Raw genomic sequence first — 17,891 nt, forward strand, 5'->3', positions numbered from 1 at the left:
GTTTCAGCAACCAAAAGTAAACAATGGTTATCTGCTGCTGTGGAATGCAACAGGTAGACCCATGATTGGTCTCCTGTAGATGTTTAGATTTACTGACCACTCATGGCAGAGCTGGCTCTTGCTCTCAGTCTGAGACACAGATCTTTGTTATTTATTCTTTCTATTCTTAGCTTAGCTAGCTTCTGAAGAAACCTTTTCCTTTCTATTTCTTTTTAGTATAGTCTTAATGTAACATATATCATAAAATAATAAATCAAGCCTCTGATCATAGAGTCAACATTCTCGTCTCTTCTTCATCCTGAAAACCCTTATGACCACGGTCACACTGGCTTACTTGTGTTTTGCCAGAAAATCCCTGGAAGGCAGCCTTGTGGCCCTCCTTCAGCATACGGGGACAAAAATTGTACTTATGGGGAGTTATGGGTGATGTGGGAATTAATGTGTTTAAAAACATCAGAAAAAAACAATCAAATGAGTTCAAAGGAATGGTCAGTATTAATAACCAAGGATGTGTATGGAAGCAGTCAGACTAGAAAATGCTGAGGGATGAGTTGTTCATTTATATCATGACCAGAAGACCTCTGCTCCCTCTGCAAGAGGATGGCAACAAGGATGTGACATGGGCCATGCTTCCTTCCACTGTCCCATGAGGAAGATGAGGGTACTCCAACAGAGGTATCATGGACAAGACAGCAACCTTGCAGAAGTTTTATGGAGAAAAAAGCTTTTGACGTTGAGATGAGGATCAGGCATTCACTGATCATCATGCAGCATTGGACTCTGGACCCAATTCTGGTCAAGATCAGCTTGGGAGTGATTGTTCCAGTTCATTTCTTTTGAACTTTTTCTCCCAGCCTGCATTCTTTTGTTTTTTCTGGAATGAAACACAAAACAAAACCTGCCTGACATTCAAACTGCTCTGCTGATGACTCACTGACCCACTCCATGGCTTTAAGCTAGCAACTAGCTCACTTGCTGTCTCATTGGTGCCTCCTGAAAAACAGGGTAATGAGTTTTTGCTGATAATGGAAAAGTGAACATGAATTGAATTGTTCCCAGAAAGTAAATTACTAAATAAATATGCATTAACAAGTGATCCTAAGACAAGAATGTGCTTGTGGGAGCAACTGCATTTTCACTGAGGCCAGTCTTGAATAACACCCTACCTTACAAAAGGCTGAGAGTCACTGTGACAAAGCACAAATTGCTACCAAGGTTATTAAGGGGACTCTTTTCATTCAATGGTATCACAGGGATCAGCAAATGATGTGGCACATTCTTCAGTTTTGTTTCCTCCTTTTGTTGTTGTCCATGGCTGCCCCTTCTGCAGGTACAGCTTGATCCTGCTTCTCAATCTCCTTCCACAAACAACTGAGTGCCCAGCTTAACCAGGCAACTTTGCAGGTCTCACCATGTTTTAGAGACATTGTCATAACAGCTTCCAGACCCTTCAGTTTAGAAGGAACACCACTAACGTTCACACATTCAGGACACAACTAGTACAGTAATATATTCACATTTATTTACTTGCATTACCATAAATTTTATAGACACAGGAAGATGTGTTGACTGAGACTTTCATTGTGCTCAACAAAGAAAAGGTCTGAACAGAAGCACTTGGACTGGGAGCCATGAGGTAGAAAGTAACAGAAAACAGAAACAATCACTCTGAGGCAGCAGTTTCAGGATAGCAACCACTCAATCAAGAGTTTAACGAGCCTGAGGACTTTCAGAGAAAATAATTAGGTGGCCATGGGGTGTTTACAATGACTTTTTCAGAGAAGAGAGAGTGCTTCTTGGAAAAAGCATCAAAAGCATGTGTTTGAAAATTATCAGTTTGGAAATGGAAAATTACTAAATTGCATCATAAGCTGATCAGAGGTAAGGCTTGACCTCTAAATACTGACAGGATTATTTTAGAAGTTGTTTTATTTGAGCAGTCACAGCACACAGAACTGTGGTGAGTTCCTGGGAATAATCATTTAATTCCACAAACAGTAAACCTGGTGAAGCCTGGTTTATTTTGAACTCATGTTTTATTTTCTTACTCGCCCAACACAATAACCTCTCCTAAAGCTCTTTATGACTTTCTCCTCACCTCAGCTGTACTTCTTCAGCATGTTTCTTCTCATGACTTCTAAATACCATCTAGTTGAAGCCTGGACAAGGGACATGTTCTGTCTCGCAGCCTGATACTCACAGTAAGTGGCACAACCACTGCTGGTGAGCACACACTTCAGCTTTGCCTCATTCAATTTCCTTTCTTATATAGAGACAATCTTCAGAAGTCATGTAGGAAATCCCACTATTCTTCATCTCAGATGGTCATCCTAACGAAGCAGAAAAGAGAGAAAGGCACTCTTAGTCCCTGATTCATCCTATCCCAAAATAGACATCTAAATCAGGCCATTTGAATCATGGTTAAACATGCCAGCTGGTCTCCACTAACTGTAAGGGCAACCAAAGGGATTATCTCAGATGAGGACATTGGTACTACAGAAGGCTAAACTTAGGTGAAATGAATCCTACTGTAATTCTTTTGAGCTCTGTGTCACTTCATGATGTTAAAGACTGGTGGTTGGTTTCAAAGCTTTTAGAGTGGGACAGATGGATGGGCACTGTGATTGCTGAGTCTTCCTTCATCTCGACTGAAAAATCAAAAAATCTTCCCACTGGGAAGAGTGAGAAAACAAAAATATATTTGTGTATATTTTCACAGAGGAAGATGCTACATTTTCTACCACTTTTTTGAGCTCTCTCCATCTGCTCAACAGCCCCTGTACATGTGTGAGTTGTTAGAGTGCCCAGCTTAACCTCAAGGCACCTCAATGCTGGTGTCACCACCATCTTCCCACCAGATAAAATCAATGAATGTTGACAGCAAGTGCCAACAAATTGCCCTCTTCCACAAAGGTGAAATTAGTTCACTTACCTTTTTGGTTTTTGTAAGCTTTTCCAGGAATTCATGTATATTTTTCTAGTCGGTGATAAAGAAAGAAGGTGATGAAAGAAAGAAGATAAAAGAGATATATTGGTTTCAACAAGATCAGAATATTTAGTTGTCCTGTATTGCAAAACAGAAAAAACAACAATTTACAACTAAAGGACCTTGAAACTTTTTCTTGCAATGCCCTATTTTTAGGACAGCCCAAGTTTCCACATGCCTCTTTCTCCAGCCCTGGAGCTAGACTGCAAAATCCCTACTATGGGCTAGTGAGTAGATGCAGAGGTGCTCCACAACTCTGACTTGGTTTCTCAACACACAAAGAAGTCAATTTTATGCGACTTCATTGTGAAAAGCCATCCTGAACACACAGTTGTACAATAAATGCTCATGACTTACCTTGTGGGTGGGTGAAATTCTAGGAGAGATGGGCTTGGGCACCTCCCAGCATGTCCTACACACCATTTTGCATAGTCATCCCAGGTTGCCACATGCCCATCTCTGCAATTTTTGTGGCATGGGGCTTGGTGCTCATGTGTGCACCAGCCCAGCACAGGGCAGTAAGGATCAGAAAATTTTCACGAATGCTCACAGAGCTCTGCTGGAGGTCGGTGTCACTGTCCCCAGGTTAACAGCCACCCCCAGGCTCAGCCATCACACATAACCTCACCCTGTGAGGAAGCACAAGCTCCCAGAGACCACCCTGCATCCTCCTGCCTGGTCCCCTGAGAGACAGTTCTCTCCCTTCCCTCGAGGTCTGCCTCCTGTGGGCACACATGTCCACGTGGCTGGATGGAAAACCACATCACAACCCCGAGCCAGATTACAGCTGTGGTTTTGTTCCCATTGGCTGAGACTTCAACTGGATTAATTCCTTTGTTGTTCAGACCAAGCTTGTGCAAACTCAAGGGAGAGGGTAGGAATGAACAGGAGGGAGGCAACACTCTTTTAGTATCAATTCTGGCAAATGTTAGCTTAAAAATACAATTCCCATTCCTGAACCAACTTCTCAGCCCTAGCACAGCAATCCTTTTGAGCCTTCTCTCCAAGAATGTGGAGGGCATAGCTGCTTCTGCAGCTGGGCCACCCAAGTCATACAGCCCTCAAAGAGCAGCTGTTGTTAGAACTGGAATGCAAACTGAAGTGCCAGGAGAGGAGGTTCTGAAAGAGTTCACTTCAGACAAGTCACCAGGTTTGTGAAAAGCTAAACGAAGCAGTCACCTGCCTGTATTGCACAGGAGCCTCATGGCAACCCTCAGGAAACAGTATAGAGCTTTTTGTGCTATTATTTTAATTGTGTTTCAATTTAGTAGTGACTAAGCAACTTGAGAAACTCTCTTTCTTCCCTCTGCAAAAAGAATTAGTGTGACCTCCCCACAAATACTTTGAGGCTGCCTCCTATCTCTGTGCACCCCCCTTCTCCCCACAACTTTGAAGTGTAATTTTTAAAAAAGTCACCTGAGTTTAATTCCTGAAACTACTTTTTCTCCTGAAACTGTACAAGCTGTGCTCTATGGAGTCCCATAATTCTGTGTACATCTGCATTTTCCACTTGAAGGTTTTGGAAATAATTGATAGTGCAGAAGATTAAAAAACACCAACTCACCAGAGAGAAGAGAAAATACTTCTTGCCGTACTTATCCTTTTTTCTGTTTTAGTATGTTTCCTACCAGTTTTGGTAGGGAAGTGGCAGAGTTGATGGCAAATTTGATCTGTCAATCCAAATGAGGAATTAAAGTCATTTAGGAATAACAGGTGCCACCTGGAAAAAAAGCAGAGGACTTAAAAATAATTGTGGCTCAATGTATTCATCTTTGCATTCCAGAAGGCTCCCCTTGGTCTCTCCTGAAGATAATACATTAGCACTAGGATGAAATATTGACATGCTTTCAAGCTTTTCACCTGAGATTGAATTATAAGTTACAGATGCTGAGTCATTGGTCTTTTTATTAGCTCAAAGAAATAACATAACATCACTCAAGGATAGAGACCAGACAAATTTTTCCAAAGATAAGAAATGGATTCATTTTCTCTGAAAAAAAAGAATTCTTTATCTTTCTGGCTTAATTTGGTGATGTATCAACAGAAAACCAATATGAATTGATAAAAAGGATTTGTTAATTTATTTTCTTACAGAATATTTGATCCTTTTAGATGATTTCAAATAGCATCATATTGGGTCAGAAATTCCAGACTACCAAGGAATTGGAAACCTGACTTTCACAGCACTGCTGCCACGTATTGATGTAACTTACCATGGAAAACACCCCATATTGATTATATATAACCACAGTATGGCCAAACAACAATACAAAAACACATGCACAAATATTAATTGTTTTAAATTCCAAGCAGCCTAAGATCTAAGCAGAGAGCAGAGATTTTAGGGGAGCCTGAGAACAGCTAAACATTTTTTTAGTTCAGCTGAAATTGTTCAGGTTGACAGAGGGAGCAGGGAACGTGGTCAGTATTTTCTAAAATGCAACATCTTATGGGTCTGTTATAAAATAGTGGTGTTAAACTTTCAGAAGCAAAGACCCTAGTGATGGGTCACTAATTAACTTACAGTTTGATCCAGGAGAGCTCCTTTATTTGGTCAGTGCTTGCTGAAAAGCAACTAAATATTTCTGTTTATTTTTGGCAATTACATTTACTTTTGGTACCATTCCCACAAATAGCAATGTTCCATTTCAAAGTTGCAGTATCTACTTTTAGATCTCTTAGTATTTCAAAAGGATGAGAATATTTAAAATAAACTACATCCTTAGTGCAGTCAATCAAATATTTCCCCATCAGCTAGGACAGTTTCTATCTTCTGATTCCTCTCAGGTTTAATTCTGTTTTGGATTCTGCTACTGAGTGGCTCTGTAGGTCTTGAAGAAGTCAGTGTGCAAGTGAGACAGCTTAACAAATGCAGAAATCTGAAATACAGGAACTTGCTTCCTTCACAAGTACAACATGCAACTGAATAGCAGCTATTGTCTTTATTTTACAGTGGGCAAAATCATGTTCTATTTCTTGACAGAAATTAGTAATTTAGTGTTTTCTGAGTGGTACCATATACAAATCTGGCATCAGTGTCTACAGGAAAAAGTGTCCAGTGGTTCTCCCCTAAAGTTCTTCATTAGACTTTGCAAGACTTCCATACAGCTGAAAATTTTCACTCTTGGTACACTAAGAGTGCCTGTCATTAGAAAATGTTGACAAAAATAGTTGTCATTACTGAGAACAAGACATAAAATACAGCTTCTTTATGGAGGAGTTCAGTCACTGTTGAGAACATGACCAAGTGGGAAATGTGCTGTTTCCTAGGCTGACAGGACTACCACTGGTCCCCTGGGAAGCTCTTTGGTAACTTTGAATTTGATGAAGAATTTCCCACTTGGAAAGGTGAGGGTTGTGCAATATGAGAAACTCCTCAAATTCCAAGGACACAACAAATATGGGTTGGAAGTGCTGGGGGGGCCTTGCTTCCCCAGTCTGTGGAGGTTTATGAACCAAGCAGGGCCTGACAGATGTGCCATCCCCACACAGTAAGGCTGCAGCTGCTCTCTGAAGGCTCCCTGTGAAGGCTCAGCCGTATGCTCTTGTGAAGGCTCCAAGGCGAGGATCAGCACATGGAGCCAATGGATCGGAACAAGATACACACTTATCACAAAGAAATTATGAAAAGCAAATACCAGACAGTTCTGTGCTCAGTTCATTTTGGCTTCTCCTGGAGCTGGGAATAAGCAAGTTTCACTTATCAGCATATAATGTGTCAAAGGCAATGAGAACACAGATGTCTAAGCATCCTTTTGGCACAGACTCCCTGGGAAGGGCAGCCTGTCTCTGAGTGCAGTTCAAAGGACAGAGGACATGTTATGAATCAAAAGCATCCTAACTTGCTGAGTTAAATGACATAAATGACAAAATGAGTAGTGTATTCAACCATGTATAGAACCATGGCCAGAGGCCCCCACACACCACAGCCAAGCCTTTCCTTTGAGACACCCTTCACAAATGCCTTTGCTGCTCAAAAAGCAAACTGCATGGGAGGGCTGGTGCATTCATAGGAGGCCTGCATTTTCACCTTCCCAATTTTGTGAAACTATGAGGTTATTCACACACGCCACCCAAGCAAAAATGGCCCTGCACTGAAAGAAATTTGTTATTGCAAAGTCAATACCTTTAACATCATGAAATGCCAGAATTAAGCTTGCCTTTAATGTGGCATCCTGCTGTGTACATATGATGATAAACTTTTTAAATTAGACAACTGCATCGTACTTCTTTCAAGAGATCCCTACTTCATTCAGTACACAGGAACAGATGAGATTTCTTAATAAGATTCTAGGCAGGATTTTTATTAGCACTGATCTTCTACACTCTCTTTTGTTTACTGAACTGACTCCCAGTACAGCTCTGAATAGGAAATTGAAAATGTAATATTTTTTGTAATTATTCTCAAAGTTCAAGTCAACTGCAGCTGAGTTCTATGACTCAGTAATCCAAGATGGTTAACTAAAAAATGCAGACTAAGCAAGCTGTGAAAACCTAGTTTTCATGTCTTGTGTCCCCAGGCTGTGGAGATAGCCATGTCCAGCTGCATTTACTGTGGCAGTACTCTTACCCTCATTGAAAGTTCTCCACTCAACCCTAAAAGCTGACATTTCAGAGAGCAGCATATTTCAGCTCAACCCCAGAAAATACACATTTTTTACTCTCACTGGGCACAGTTACACCAATGTCCTCAGGCTGACTGACTGACTGACTGACTGTTGGATGTGTTTGCACAGTACAGACTACAAAGAATACCTGAAGGTATCATAGGGAAGTATGAAGTTGAAAGCTTGAAATTCCCTCTGATCTATGCCAGGACAGACCACTGTATCCAATGCCTACATGCACAGACAAAGAAGAACTTCTTTCTTCAAAGGAAATCTGTTCACCTGAAGGACATAATTTTCCTTGTGTTTTGATTAATCTGTCCACTTGAAGGTGGACCATTCCTCCAGTTTTCCAGGAGACAAAACATGAGGAATGCATTTGTGCAACCAGAAGCACTGGGCTGAGAGCTGCCTGTAAGGCAGTGGCAACTGCAACATGGGAACCTTGACCTTCAGGCTGCCAAGAGGTCCAATATGCTATACCAAAGGAAAAAACAGCACAAATAGCCCATTTGTTGAAAAAGAAGTGGAAACCATAATCCATTTAAAGGTTTCAGAGGAGAATACTTTAAGGAAAACCAGCAAGTACCTTCTCTGTGTGGGTTAGCTCTTTCACCCATGACTTCTTAACATACCAGCTCTAGGGTGTGTTTCTTTCAAGAAAGATGCAGGTTTTCACATGTAGATGCCCTCTTGAGTGCCTGGCATACTGCACCCAGCCTCCAGCCACAAGGCAGAAGGCACACAAGTCCACTAAGTCCTGTTTTGTGTCTTCAGCTCTGTGTGGATGGTCCTGGCCACCCTCTGCAGTTTATGTCCAGGCAACTGCCTTGCTCCCCAGCACACATGGCTGCCCATGCTTTGGCATGAATTGCCCTTGTGCATGAATTGCCCATGCAACTGATGCTCCCACGTTCCTGCCACTGCACCTGCCCAGCCAAAGCAGGGCGCCAGAGGCAACAGTGACTCATTGCTATGTTCACCCCAAGACATGTTGCGTGAGGAAGACAGGTTCTTGCTGTGTTTTGTTTATAATAGGGCTGAAGCTGTACTTCCCACAGAGCTTAAAAAGTGAACAAGAAAGCCTCAGGTGACATTTCAAGGGAGGACAGCTTGGGAGGTGCCTTTTCTTTTAAACTAACCTCAGTAGAAGAATGAGGATATAATCAGGTAAGTGTCAAAATGAATGATGAATCCACGCATCAGATAACTGACCCAGTTTTGAAAGAATATCGTACTTTATTATTTTAGATTGAAAAACAGGATGGTTCAAAACTTAAGGGATTAAAACTACCCCAACTGCAGCCAATGGAAATATTTTCTTTCACTTCAACAATCTTCAGTTAATCTGGACAAAAATTTTGAAATGCTGGAGAGATTACTAGTTGCTGCCAACCATTAACTTTCCTCCTTTTCCTCCAACTGAATTAAGCCAAATCTTTCATGGGCAGTACGTTTCATTGTCATTTACTTATTTGATGTCTTGCTTTTCTACAGATTTTTGAGAGGAAGATGGAAAGCTGATCTGTTTCCAGAATTTATGATAGGGGGAAAAAAGCAGCTAAAAAATGAGGGAAAAAAAAAAGGAGAAGGAAAGCCTACCTTCATCCCATGGAGCTGGCAAGAGACATTATCACCTGGAGAGAGCTGAGGGGCAAGCTTAAAATGTGCCACTACTATTGACCACCCTCCCTCAGAGCAAAGCCTTGTTGCTGGTGTCTCACTGATCTGCCACATTGCAGTCCCAGCTTTATCCACTGAGACCCACGCTGTGAAAGGCAAAACCATAATGACAAAGACAACATATATATGCAGGATGATGCTGGACTGTGCATGAGCAGAATTTGGCCATTTGTTATTCAGGAGTAATGGCACTTCACCACAAAGAACATTAACCACATTTCCATGGCTGTAAAGCTTTTGCTTCATTTTTCTCCTCTTCCTTTCCCTAGACCCAGATCCAGTCACATCCTTTGCATTATCTCTGTGCTCATCAGTACATTTATGCTTTGAGTCAACTCCATATGCTATCACAAATGATTCACCTTTTTTCCAGTTTAATATTCTTCGCAATTCCAGTAATTAGAATTGGCTTGGTGCAGGGTCAGAAAACACAAGCCAGTGCATGTAAGGGGAGGTAGGCCAAGGCAGGAGGAGGACAGGGAGAAGGGCACAGAACCTCTTTAAGTGGAAATGAGCTGTCAGAAAATCTCAAGCCCAAACGTGTAACTTTACCTGTGCAGCTTTGCTGCAGACACTTTAATTCTTTGTTATGTGTCCTGCAGGCTTCTCCTAACAGCCATCTGCAGCCTGACAGTAATTATATAGCCTGGCTCAAAGGATTGAGCAATAATGTGATAAGGTGAACAAAAAGAACTCCAAGAGAAAGCTACCTTTTAAGTATGTTTAGAGGCCTAAAATGTCCAGTAGTATCTACTGAGGTGTTTCCAAAGCACTTAGCCATCCCTTGAGAGCAGCACGTGCCTGTTTAGTTGTAGCATCTTTGTCTCTGAGAATCTATCCCTTATCTCTCAACAACCTCCCAGGTCATTTAGGACTGAATCTTTCAGCAACAAACACTGAGAAACAAGTGTGGTAAAACCACCAAAGACCCTGCAGCCCATGATCTATAGCTACTTCCAATAGTGTTGTTCATGCACCATGTGGAAGCAGCAGGGAGACAGCAGCTGGGAGCTGTTCCCTCACATAACTCAGTTTCTCACTGGGAAAATGCAGACCTATTCAGCTTATATTCCACCCATTTCTCAGTACCTGAAGCTCTATCCAGAAATACAAGCTGCCAAAGAAAGATAAAAATGGAATGTAAAATTATTCAAATACCTGAACTATTCAATGGAAGGCCAATGTCATCTTTCTTGATATAGCCAGTCTATTTGCAAATTGGCAGTTCAGCCTCACTAATATTTGCTGAGCTAGCTAACAGCATTTTTCACTCAAGATGCCTGGAACATGCTTAGGCTTATTAATAAATTCAATCTTCTGTTACATGTAGTAATACACAGGTTTCTACTTGGGATTTTGAACAACTCTTTCATTACATAGTTAAAGCCTTGTCCTTGGTGGAGTGCCACAGAATTACACAGCTCTGATGAAAAAGAAGATTAAAGCACATTGGAGTCATGAGAAATTTGAGAAGAACAAAGGTTTCTCAGGGGGTGATCCACAGGTTTCTCAGGGGGTGACCAAAACCTGCACACATAGGTACACTAAAAGGGAGGCTATAACCAGCACTGAATTATTTTAAGCATGGAATCTTTTGGCTGTATCTGCTGTTCTTCCTTCTTGCTCTGCTGCTGTATGGCCCCAAGGTTCCCCAAGGGAACCTTGCAGCCTCCTCTTCCTCTTTGTCCCAAGCATGGATCTGTGCAGGGTACAGACCCAACAATGCTGCTTTGGTGCTGCTGCCCAAGAGCCATGGCTTTGGAAAGAACCAGCTGGCAGCAGGAATCCCACAGGCAAAACCTGGGAATCCTGGTGTCAGCACCACAGGGCGTGGGAGAGCTGCAGGTTTGGCAAGCAGATGATTGCTCTTTTACACAACTGTGCAAAGTACAGTTCTTGTGATAAAACATTACAGTTCATGACAGGTTATTTGGGGCAAGGGTTACATTTCCCTGAGTCTTATCTTGCTGCCTGATGCATTCTTTGGCAGAAATGGGAATTTGGACAAAGATTAAAGAAGTTACAGATGTGAACAACTGGGTTACCACATGGAAGCTGTATTGCTGTTACTGGCAGAATTTGGAGACGTTAGAAATCTGAGGCCTGTAATCATTTACAGGCATAGAGAGAAACCAGGAAGTTATTTTCTATAACCCTCAAATACTAGAACAATGGAACCTTGGGGAATTTGGTAATGGGAAGCATGGTTTGGGTTCCAACTCTTACCTGGCAGCGCAGCTCACTGGCTCTGCTTTTATTTCCCAGCCTGTAAAAAAACTGGAGACTGAAAATTGATATTAAAAAATATATAAAAGCTGCTACTAATGCATCTGACTTAGGAATTCTGCTATTTTTTTTTTACTAAGGATCAGTACTTTATTCTTAGCTGCTAAACTTTATGTAAAAAATATGTTACAGCTTGAGTGTGGCAGGAAAGATGAGACAGTTGCTAAAGAGAAAAATATTATTTATTTACTCTGCTTTTCAACTAACTTTTGAATGCTCCAACCCACATTTAACTAATATTTGTGGGTTTGAATGTTGCCGTGTGATATATTAGCCTGTCTCAGTATCCCGGTTCTTTACCCAGTGTGCCAATCACCTCTCCCTTCCCCTCCCTTGCCCCTGCTGAGTGCTGTCCATCAATCCTGGCATTCCAGCAAGGGCTGTTGTATAATTGGTGAAGTTCAAAAGACGCCTCTCAGCCCTGGGGACATTGGGCATCCAGGTGTCATTTGTCCCCTGAGACTCCCCACCCTTACCTGGTTGGTGGGATCCCTACCCCTTCCCTCTCCCTCTCCCTGAGGTTAAAACACACAGCAACTACACGGTTCAATGGTTCTGTCGGAGCTGTTGCTGGATTCAGAGGCCTGTGTGCCAGGAATAAAGCTCTGGATCAAAACCCTCCAGCAGAACCCGACTCCTTTCCTTCACCTTGCCTTGAAGCCTTTCCACCAGAGGTAAACCTGAGCTCCTGCTTGCCTGGACTTGTCCCAAGTGCCAGCTGCAGCACCCAGCCAGCCAAAGGTGTCTCTGAGGTGAAACCACCACAGCTGCCACCTTTGGGTAAGCAGCAAGGGCCAGACGAGCCCAGGAACATTCCATCTAGCTATATTGGGATTTAATTCCAATATTTGAAGATTCTTTTCAGGATATGTTGATGATGGAATTAGGACTTTTAGGCATGTTGTCCTTCAAGAGGATACATGTGTAAAAAAAAAAAAAATGCACACACCTACACTCCTGCCTGTGGTGGGAATTCAAGTAACCAAGGAGCTCAGTTGCTTTGTTAAGATGCACACTCTCAATTCAGGCTTTTGTAAAGCTTAATTATCAACAGAGTCTTTGGAAGGACTTTGCACTCAGTCCCTGTTCTTCTTATGTCTAAAGAAGAATTTCACTGCTTGTGATACTCACAGTGAATGAAGTGATGCATTAAATACAACAACTCGACATGCAGAGAGGATGAGGAGGAAGCCTTCAGCTCTGCTATCAAGCACCTGCCTTCTTTTATTTTATATTACACAGGTATCTACTAAGAAAAAAAACCCCACAGGTCAGCCTATGGAAAAGAATATAAAGATAATCCTATAATAAAGGGTCTCCATCTTAGAAGATATTGGAAAGAAAATAAACTGGAAAGTAATTTGGAAATTCTTGCTTTCTTTGGAATGCTTTGTACCTTGTGCATGTCATCAAAGAGCCTCTAGGACAGATTTGGACACAGTGACAGCTGAATTGGTAGGAGAGTGCACTTCCAAGGGAACTGGTGGTGGCAGGACAAAAAGGTGAACAGGATCAATGGGCATCAGTCACCATGCCAGACCACTCTGAGAGGGAGCAGCTCAGCAATGTGCACACAGAGTAATTCACACACTACAACTGCTATTACTGCCAGCAGCATTCATGGCATGATTACGTATGCCCAAGTCAGACAAGGCACCATAATCATGTCCTGTCCACAGACACAGCAAAAAAATATGTGGGCTACTCAGAAATGAGAAGTTCAAGTTCCTTGCAAAAGGAACATGCTAGTAAAGACCAAAGTGAGAAACAATGTGATTATATTCATTTTTTACATAAAGGCATGAAACTTTATAGAATGAAATGCACAATTCATCCTTACTGAAGTAAAAAACTCCAACCCTCAAAACCAATGGTTATCAATAAAAATTCGCAAAAAACTTCCTAGAAATACACCACTTAAGACTTATGCTACTACAGTCATTTCTACATCAGGCAACAGCAAGAAAAAGAAATTTTAAAGCAATACTGACAAGCCACACCCATGTCTCTCATACACTAATTGAGAAGTTGGCTTGGAGAGGAATAAGCATTATTAGTTAGACCAGAATAAGTCCCCACTAGTCATATTCCTCAATGCATAGCAGGAAGACTTTAACTGGAAGATACATCAGAAGATCCTTCACTTGAATCTTTTCCGTGTCCTGACTTCCTTCTCTCCCCAGACAGATCATTTAATCCAAGTTGCTAGTCAGCAAGACTTTCTGCATCAAAAAATAATTGACTGAGCACAGGTCTCTCCAGTGCCTCAGGAAATCTCTGGAGGCCTCCTCACTCTTCTCACTCAAAAAGAAGCAGATACTGCATCTGCTGCTCACCTGAGTCAATTATACTGGACACAAGTGCCTATCATAATTTAGAGACCTGGAAGCATAAAAATATTTGTTAAAAAAAAAAATTCTACCAAATATACCATTTGAAAACTTTGGAAGACGATTGTTTCATTTGAAGTCTTTTCATTTTACTCAGAGAATAACCCAATATACAGCAATGCCAGCTCAAAAATTACCTTGAATAAAGCTGCTTTAAATTTTTTTTGCAGATGATTCATGAAGTAAAACAAATCTCTCTTTCTTCCTTCTAATAACAGCCTCATCACAAGACGTCTCCTTGTTACTTATTACTTTTAATGACAGCCAGTAAAAAAAAGGATTCTGTAGGAGTGGCCTCACCTGAGTCTACAGATCTTTCATCTCTCCCAGCGGGTAATATTCTCAAAGAGCCAAGCTACTCTATTTAGATTTAGTGGCAGCTGATTTGAATAGCTTTGCAGCTAAACAAAACAAAAAGTGACTTATCCTCTGTGGAGAATGACGGGAACGTGTCAAACAGCTCCTTGCTGTGCAAGTTGCAAGTCACATATTCTCCTCCAATCAACCTACTAAATTACTGGTACACCAGCCTTTCCCCTCAACTATTTCCTTTGAACCATTCAGAAAAGGTAGTTAAGCCTTGGGGCTGGGGATATGGGTACAGAGTAAACCAGTAACATCATCCAAAGTACTGCCTGTATGTTCAGAAAAGCTTTTTTTCATCTTAAGCATATTTGAAGTAATTATACATGATACTCAGTGTACTGGAAATAATTATACAGCATTAAGCATGTGGGCAGATATTATACAATGGTGGTTTGTCTTGAAGTCATATTTTAGGTGATGTGCAAATGAACATTTCTGCATGTGATGCTCTCAACTTTAGAATGGCTTAGTCCTCCACTATGGATCACCCCACACTGCCAGAACACATACATTAGAACTGGAGGGGAAAAGGCTTCAGCTGAAGGTGGTGAACGCGTCATAAACAGAGCTGAACTTGTCACGCTGTTATGCTAGAGACTGCAGTGTGAGAAAAGAGCTTACATCTTTATCAGTTTTACTGGTGCCAAAGGAAAATACCTTGATTTTCTGTTACAAACAATGTATTAGCTCAATAGTTGACGAGACTAAGCACACAGGACTGGAAATAGAGCAGATATTGACACTAAAAGAACACAAAAATGAGCTGAGTTTAAATACTGAGAAAGACAGGACACTGAAAATGCACTCTTGAATTGCAGGTCAAAGAGTAGCATTAGTGGTCAGCTGAAGAGTACAGACTGTGTAATAGTAGCCTGCAATATAATAAAACTGATCTTAATTTCAAAAATTTTTATATGTTGCTGGAAACATTTACAGTGCATTATACACCAGCACACTCAAAGCAGCTGGGACTATACCAAATACCCAGTTCTTCTAGAAAAGTTTCTCACTAACACAGGGCTCTTGCTGTCAGCCAAGTGAACTGAGAGCATGGACCCTAAACAATATAGACACCTTAGCTCAGATTTGTAAGATGACAACATTAACTTTGACTTGATACAAGGTTTGCTCCAGACCCAGGCTCACTGCCCCAAGAGCTAGAAAGGGGCTGACACAGCTGTTGGCTATCAGGTGCTCCTTGTCGCTGCCAGGACTCCTGAGATGCTTCAGCTCTAACTCAAAGCTGTGGAAAAGCTGAGGCTGGATGGCAGCATGATGGCACAAATATGGTATCTTGATATTTTGGTGCACATACCCTCAAACATGCAAGGCTTTATCCCCTTAGTTCTGAAATAAAGTACAATTTGGCTTTCACATGAGGGATATGCCTCACCAGACTCTACCACTGCCAAGTGTGAGACTTTTGGCTTCTTGATGTTTCAAAAATAAAAAAGGCTATGGGAATTTTTAGCTAGAAGAAAATATTGTTTTCTTGTCCACCAAACTAAGTCAACCAGCCATCTCCAGGGCTACCATAGTACCAACAACAGCACTGCTTTCAATCAGGCCAGCCTGTACAATTTCTGCTAAAACCAAGAGGTTTTTTTAAAAAAATCATGAGCTCCTAAGAAACAGGTCATTATAAATTGTTGGTAATTTTAACTATTACTCCTTGTTCTGTCAGTGCTGCCTTTTGTGTAGAAACTTATGCCATTAAAATACTTTTGAGCCATTTTACTTTAGTAGTTGGTATCTTCCACTAATGTGTTTCAGTTTTGTTATTCTATTATCTTGGGAGCTTATTCTATCCTTTAGGCACCTCGTATCCTGGAATAAGACAAACGGTTTTTGTAAGTATAGTCATTCAGTCAATGAAATATCTAATAATACAGTTCATCCATTAGTGGGCTATATTACAATTTAAATACCTTACTAATTCTCAAAGCATTGGTTTACCACGTAAATCGGCCACCCTGCGGCCGATGATGAGCTTTGTGAATGTAACAACGAGGGTCCAGGAGTAATGAAATTCTGCTTCTCAACACTTTCCCTTCGTGTTAACGTTTAGCCTTTGGTCTCTTCATTTAGTAAAGATTTAACACTAATAATAGGCCTTCCTTCTACTTTTTATGGACTGTAAAATACACGCTTTGACACGCCCCCGCATCCTCTTTCCCGACACAATGCTGTTGCAATTCCCTCCAGAACAACCCCCAGGTTACAAACTCATTTTCAACATCTTCACGGGCTGGGCTTACTGCTCGACACCACAGCACGAGGGTTCTGCAGCCGGAGAGATGCCGAGGAGAATCCATGGGGGATGAGGGACGACCTCTCTGGACTTCACTCCACCCACTCCGAGCATCACTCCGAGTTTTCCCCTGTGCTCTGATCTGTAAAATACACACAGGAGCGTTCGCACACCGTCCGCGCTTTGGGGCCTTTCAGTCAGGACCTTTATTTTGGCACTCTCAGGCCCACAAGGGTCCCTCTGCCCCCGGAGCACCAGCCCGGCCAGACGTGCCCCGTCCTGCCGGGGGACACCCTCCCGCCGCCATGTCGCCTTGGCGCGGGCAAGCGGCGCCTCCTCCCCTGTGTCCGGGACGAGGGCCGGGCGTTCGGAGCAGCGGCGCTCACGGTTGCTGCCGGTGACCGAGTCTGCCTCTCCGGACTCGCTCCCTCGCTCGTTGCCCGGCGGCTCCGCGCCGAGAGCGCCCGGGGCCGCCAGGCCGCGCTCAGCCCCGCGCCCGGCACGGCGGGGGCGGCGCCTGCCGGCGGAAAGTGCTGAGTCACGGCCCTGACGCGCGGCCACCGTCACGTGCGGCGCCGGGCTCGGTCCCGCCGCCGCGGCGCCGAGCGCACCCGCGGCACCGAGCGCACCCGCTCTGCTCCGCTCGCCTCCTCGGCCTGCCTCCCTCTCTCCCTGCCAGCCGGCATGGGGCTGCTGTCGCAGGGCTCGCCGCTGAGCTGGGAGGAGACACGGCGGTACGCGGAGCACGTGCGGCGGCACGGCATCCTCCAGTTCCTCCACATCTACCGCGCCCTGCGCGACCGCCACAAGGACGTGCTCAAGTGGGGCGACGAGGTGGGTGAGACCCCTGCGAGCGCGGCCTCCGCCGCGGCCTCCGCCCCCCCTGTCGCGGGCGCAGGTGCCGTTCCGGTGCGGCGCGGGTCGGGCCGTGCTGCCTGGAGCGGGCCCGGGCGCTCGGCCGCGGTGGCCCGGCGGGAGGGGACGTTGCGGCTGCCCGGTGGGGCTTTGTTTACCTCGCGCACACGCACCGCTCGCCGCAGCTCGTTGCGCAGCACGGCTGCCCCGCTGGTACCGCGGCTCTGAAACGCCAGAAACAACTTTGAGCGTTTCCGCCTGGCACCACTCGGTTGCCCGGGCAGCCCCTCGGGAGGTGTATCCCCGGGACGGCGATGCTCGGCAGCACTCGCTCCTGCTCCGGAGTTTGTTTATGCTCTCCCGATGAGTCTGAGTAAAGCATGTCTATGCCTCGAGTCCAAGGCAGTGCCTGCTCGGACTCAGACTCAGTTTTTGGGAGGAAAGTGAGGAAAGCAGGAGCGGGAGTG

General features: G+C 43.5%; 2 protein-coding genes across 5 annotated transcripts in view; one reads left to right on the forward strand and one right to left on the reverse strand.

The window, feature by feature from the left end:
- Nucleotides 1–1,500: 1,500 nt before the first annotated feature.
- On the reverse strand, nt 1,501–17,806 carry LOC129118341 (uncharacterized). The gene is made up of 5 exons (XM_077176314.1): nt 17,583–17,806; nt 16,577–16,711; nt 4,551–4,706; nt 2,933–3,064; nt 1,501–2,330 (listed from the first exon to the last, which is right to left on the reverse strand). Exons 1-5 carry the CDS (start codon nt 17,804–17,806, stop codon nt 2,318–2,320), a joined length of 660 nt encoding a protein of 219 aa, XP_077032429.1. The 3' UTR covers nt 1,501–2,317.
- GCLC (glutamate-cysteine ligase catalytic subunit) overlaps nt 17,126–17,891 on the forward strand; it is a 37,692-nt gene continuing 36,926 nt past the window's right edge. For 2 of the 4 annotated variants that reach the window (XM_077174960.1, XM_077174959.1), the window contains exon 1: nt 17,126–17,403. In XM_077174960.1, the coding sequence (XP_077031075.1) occupies nt 17,254–17,403 (150 nt within the window). In that variant the 5' untranslated portion in view covers nt 17,126–17,253. The remainder of the gene's footprint in view (nt 17,404–17,891) is intronic. The other 2 variants (XM_054630534.2, XM_054630536.2) reach the window with 2 other exon arrangements.

Source organism: Agelaius phoeniceus, chromosome 3, assembly GCF_051311805.1.
Source record: "Agelaius phoeniceus isolate bAgePho1 chromosome 3, bAgePho1.hap1, whole genome shotgun sequence".
In the NCBI taxonomy this organism is placed as follows: Eukaryota; Metazoa; Chordata; class Aves; order Passeriformes; family Icteridae; genus Agelaius; species Agelaius phoeniceus.

Excerpts from the sequence above, each read along its gene's own strand:
- LOC129118341 (XM_077176314.1), bottom strand. The coding sequence starts at position 17,806 with ATGCTTTACTCAGACTCATCGGGAGAGCATAAACAAACTCCGGAGCAG. Across the intron at positions 4,707-16,576 it reads TCGTGCTGTGGTGTCGAGCA|GTGGCACCTGTTATTCCTAA; the intron begins GTAAGCCCAGCC and ends CTTTTTTTCCAG. Across the intron at positions 3,065-4,550 it reads AGTATTTTCTCTTCTCTCTG|GACAACTAAATATTCTGATC; the intron begins GTGAGTTGGTGT and ends TTTGCAATACAG.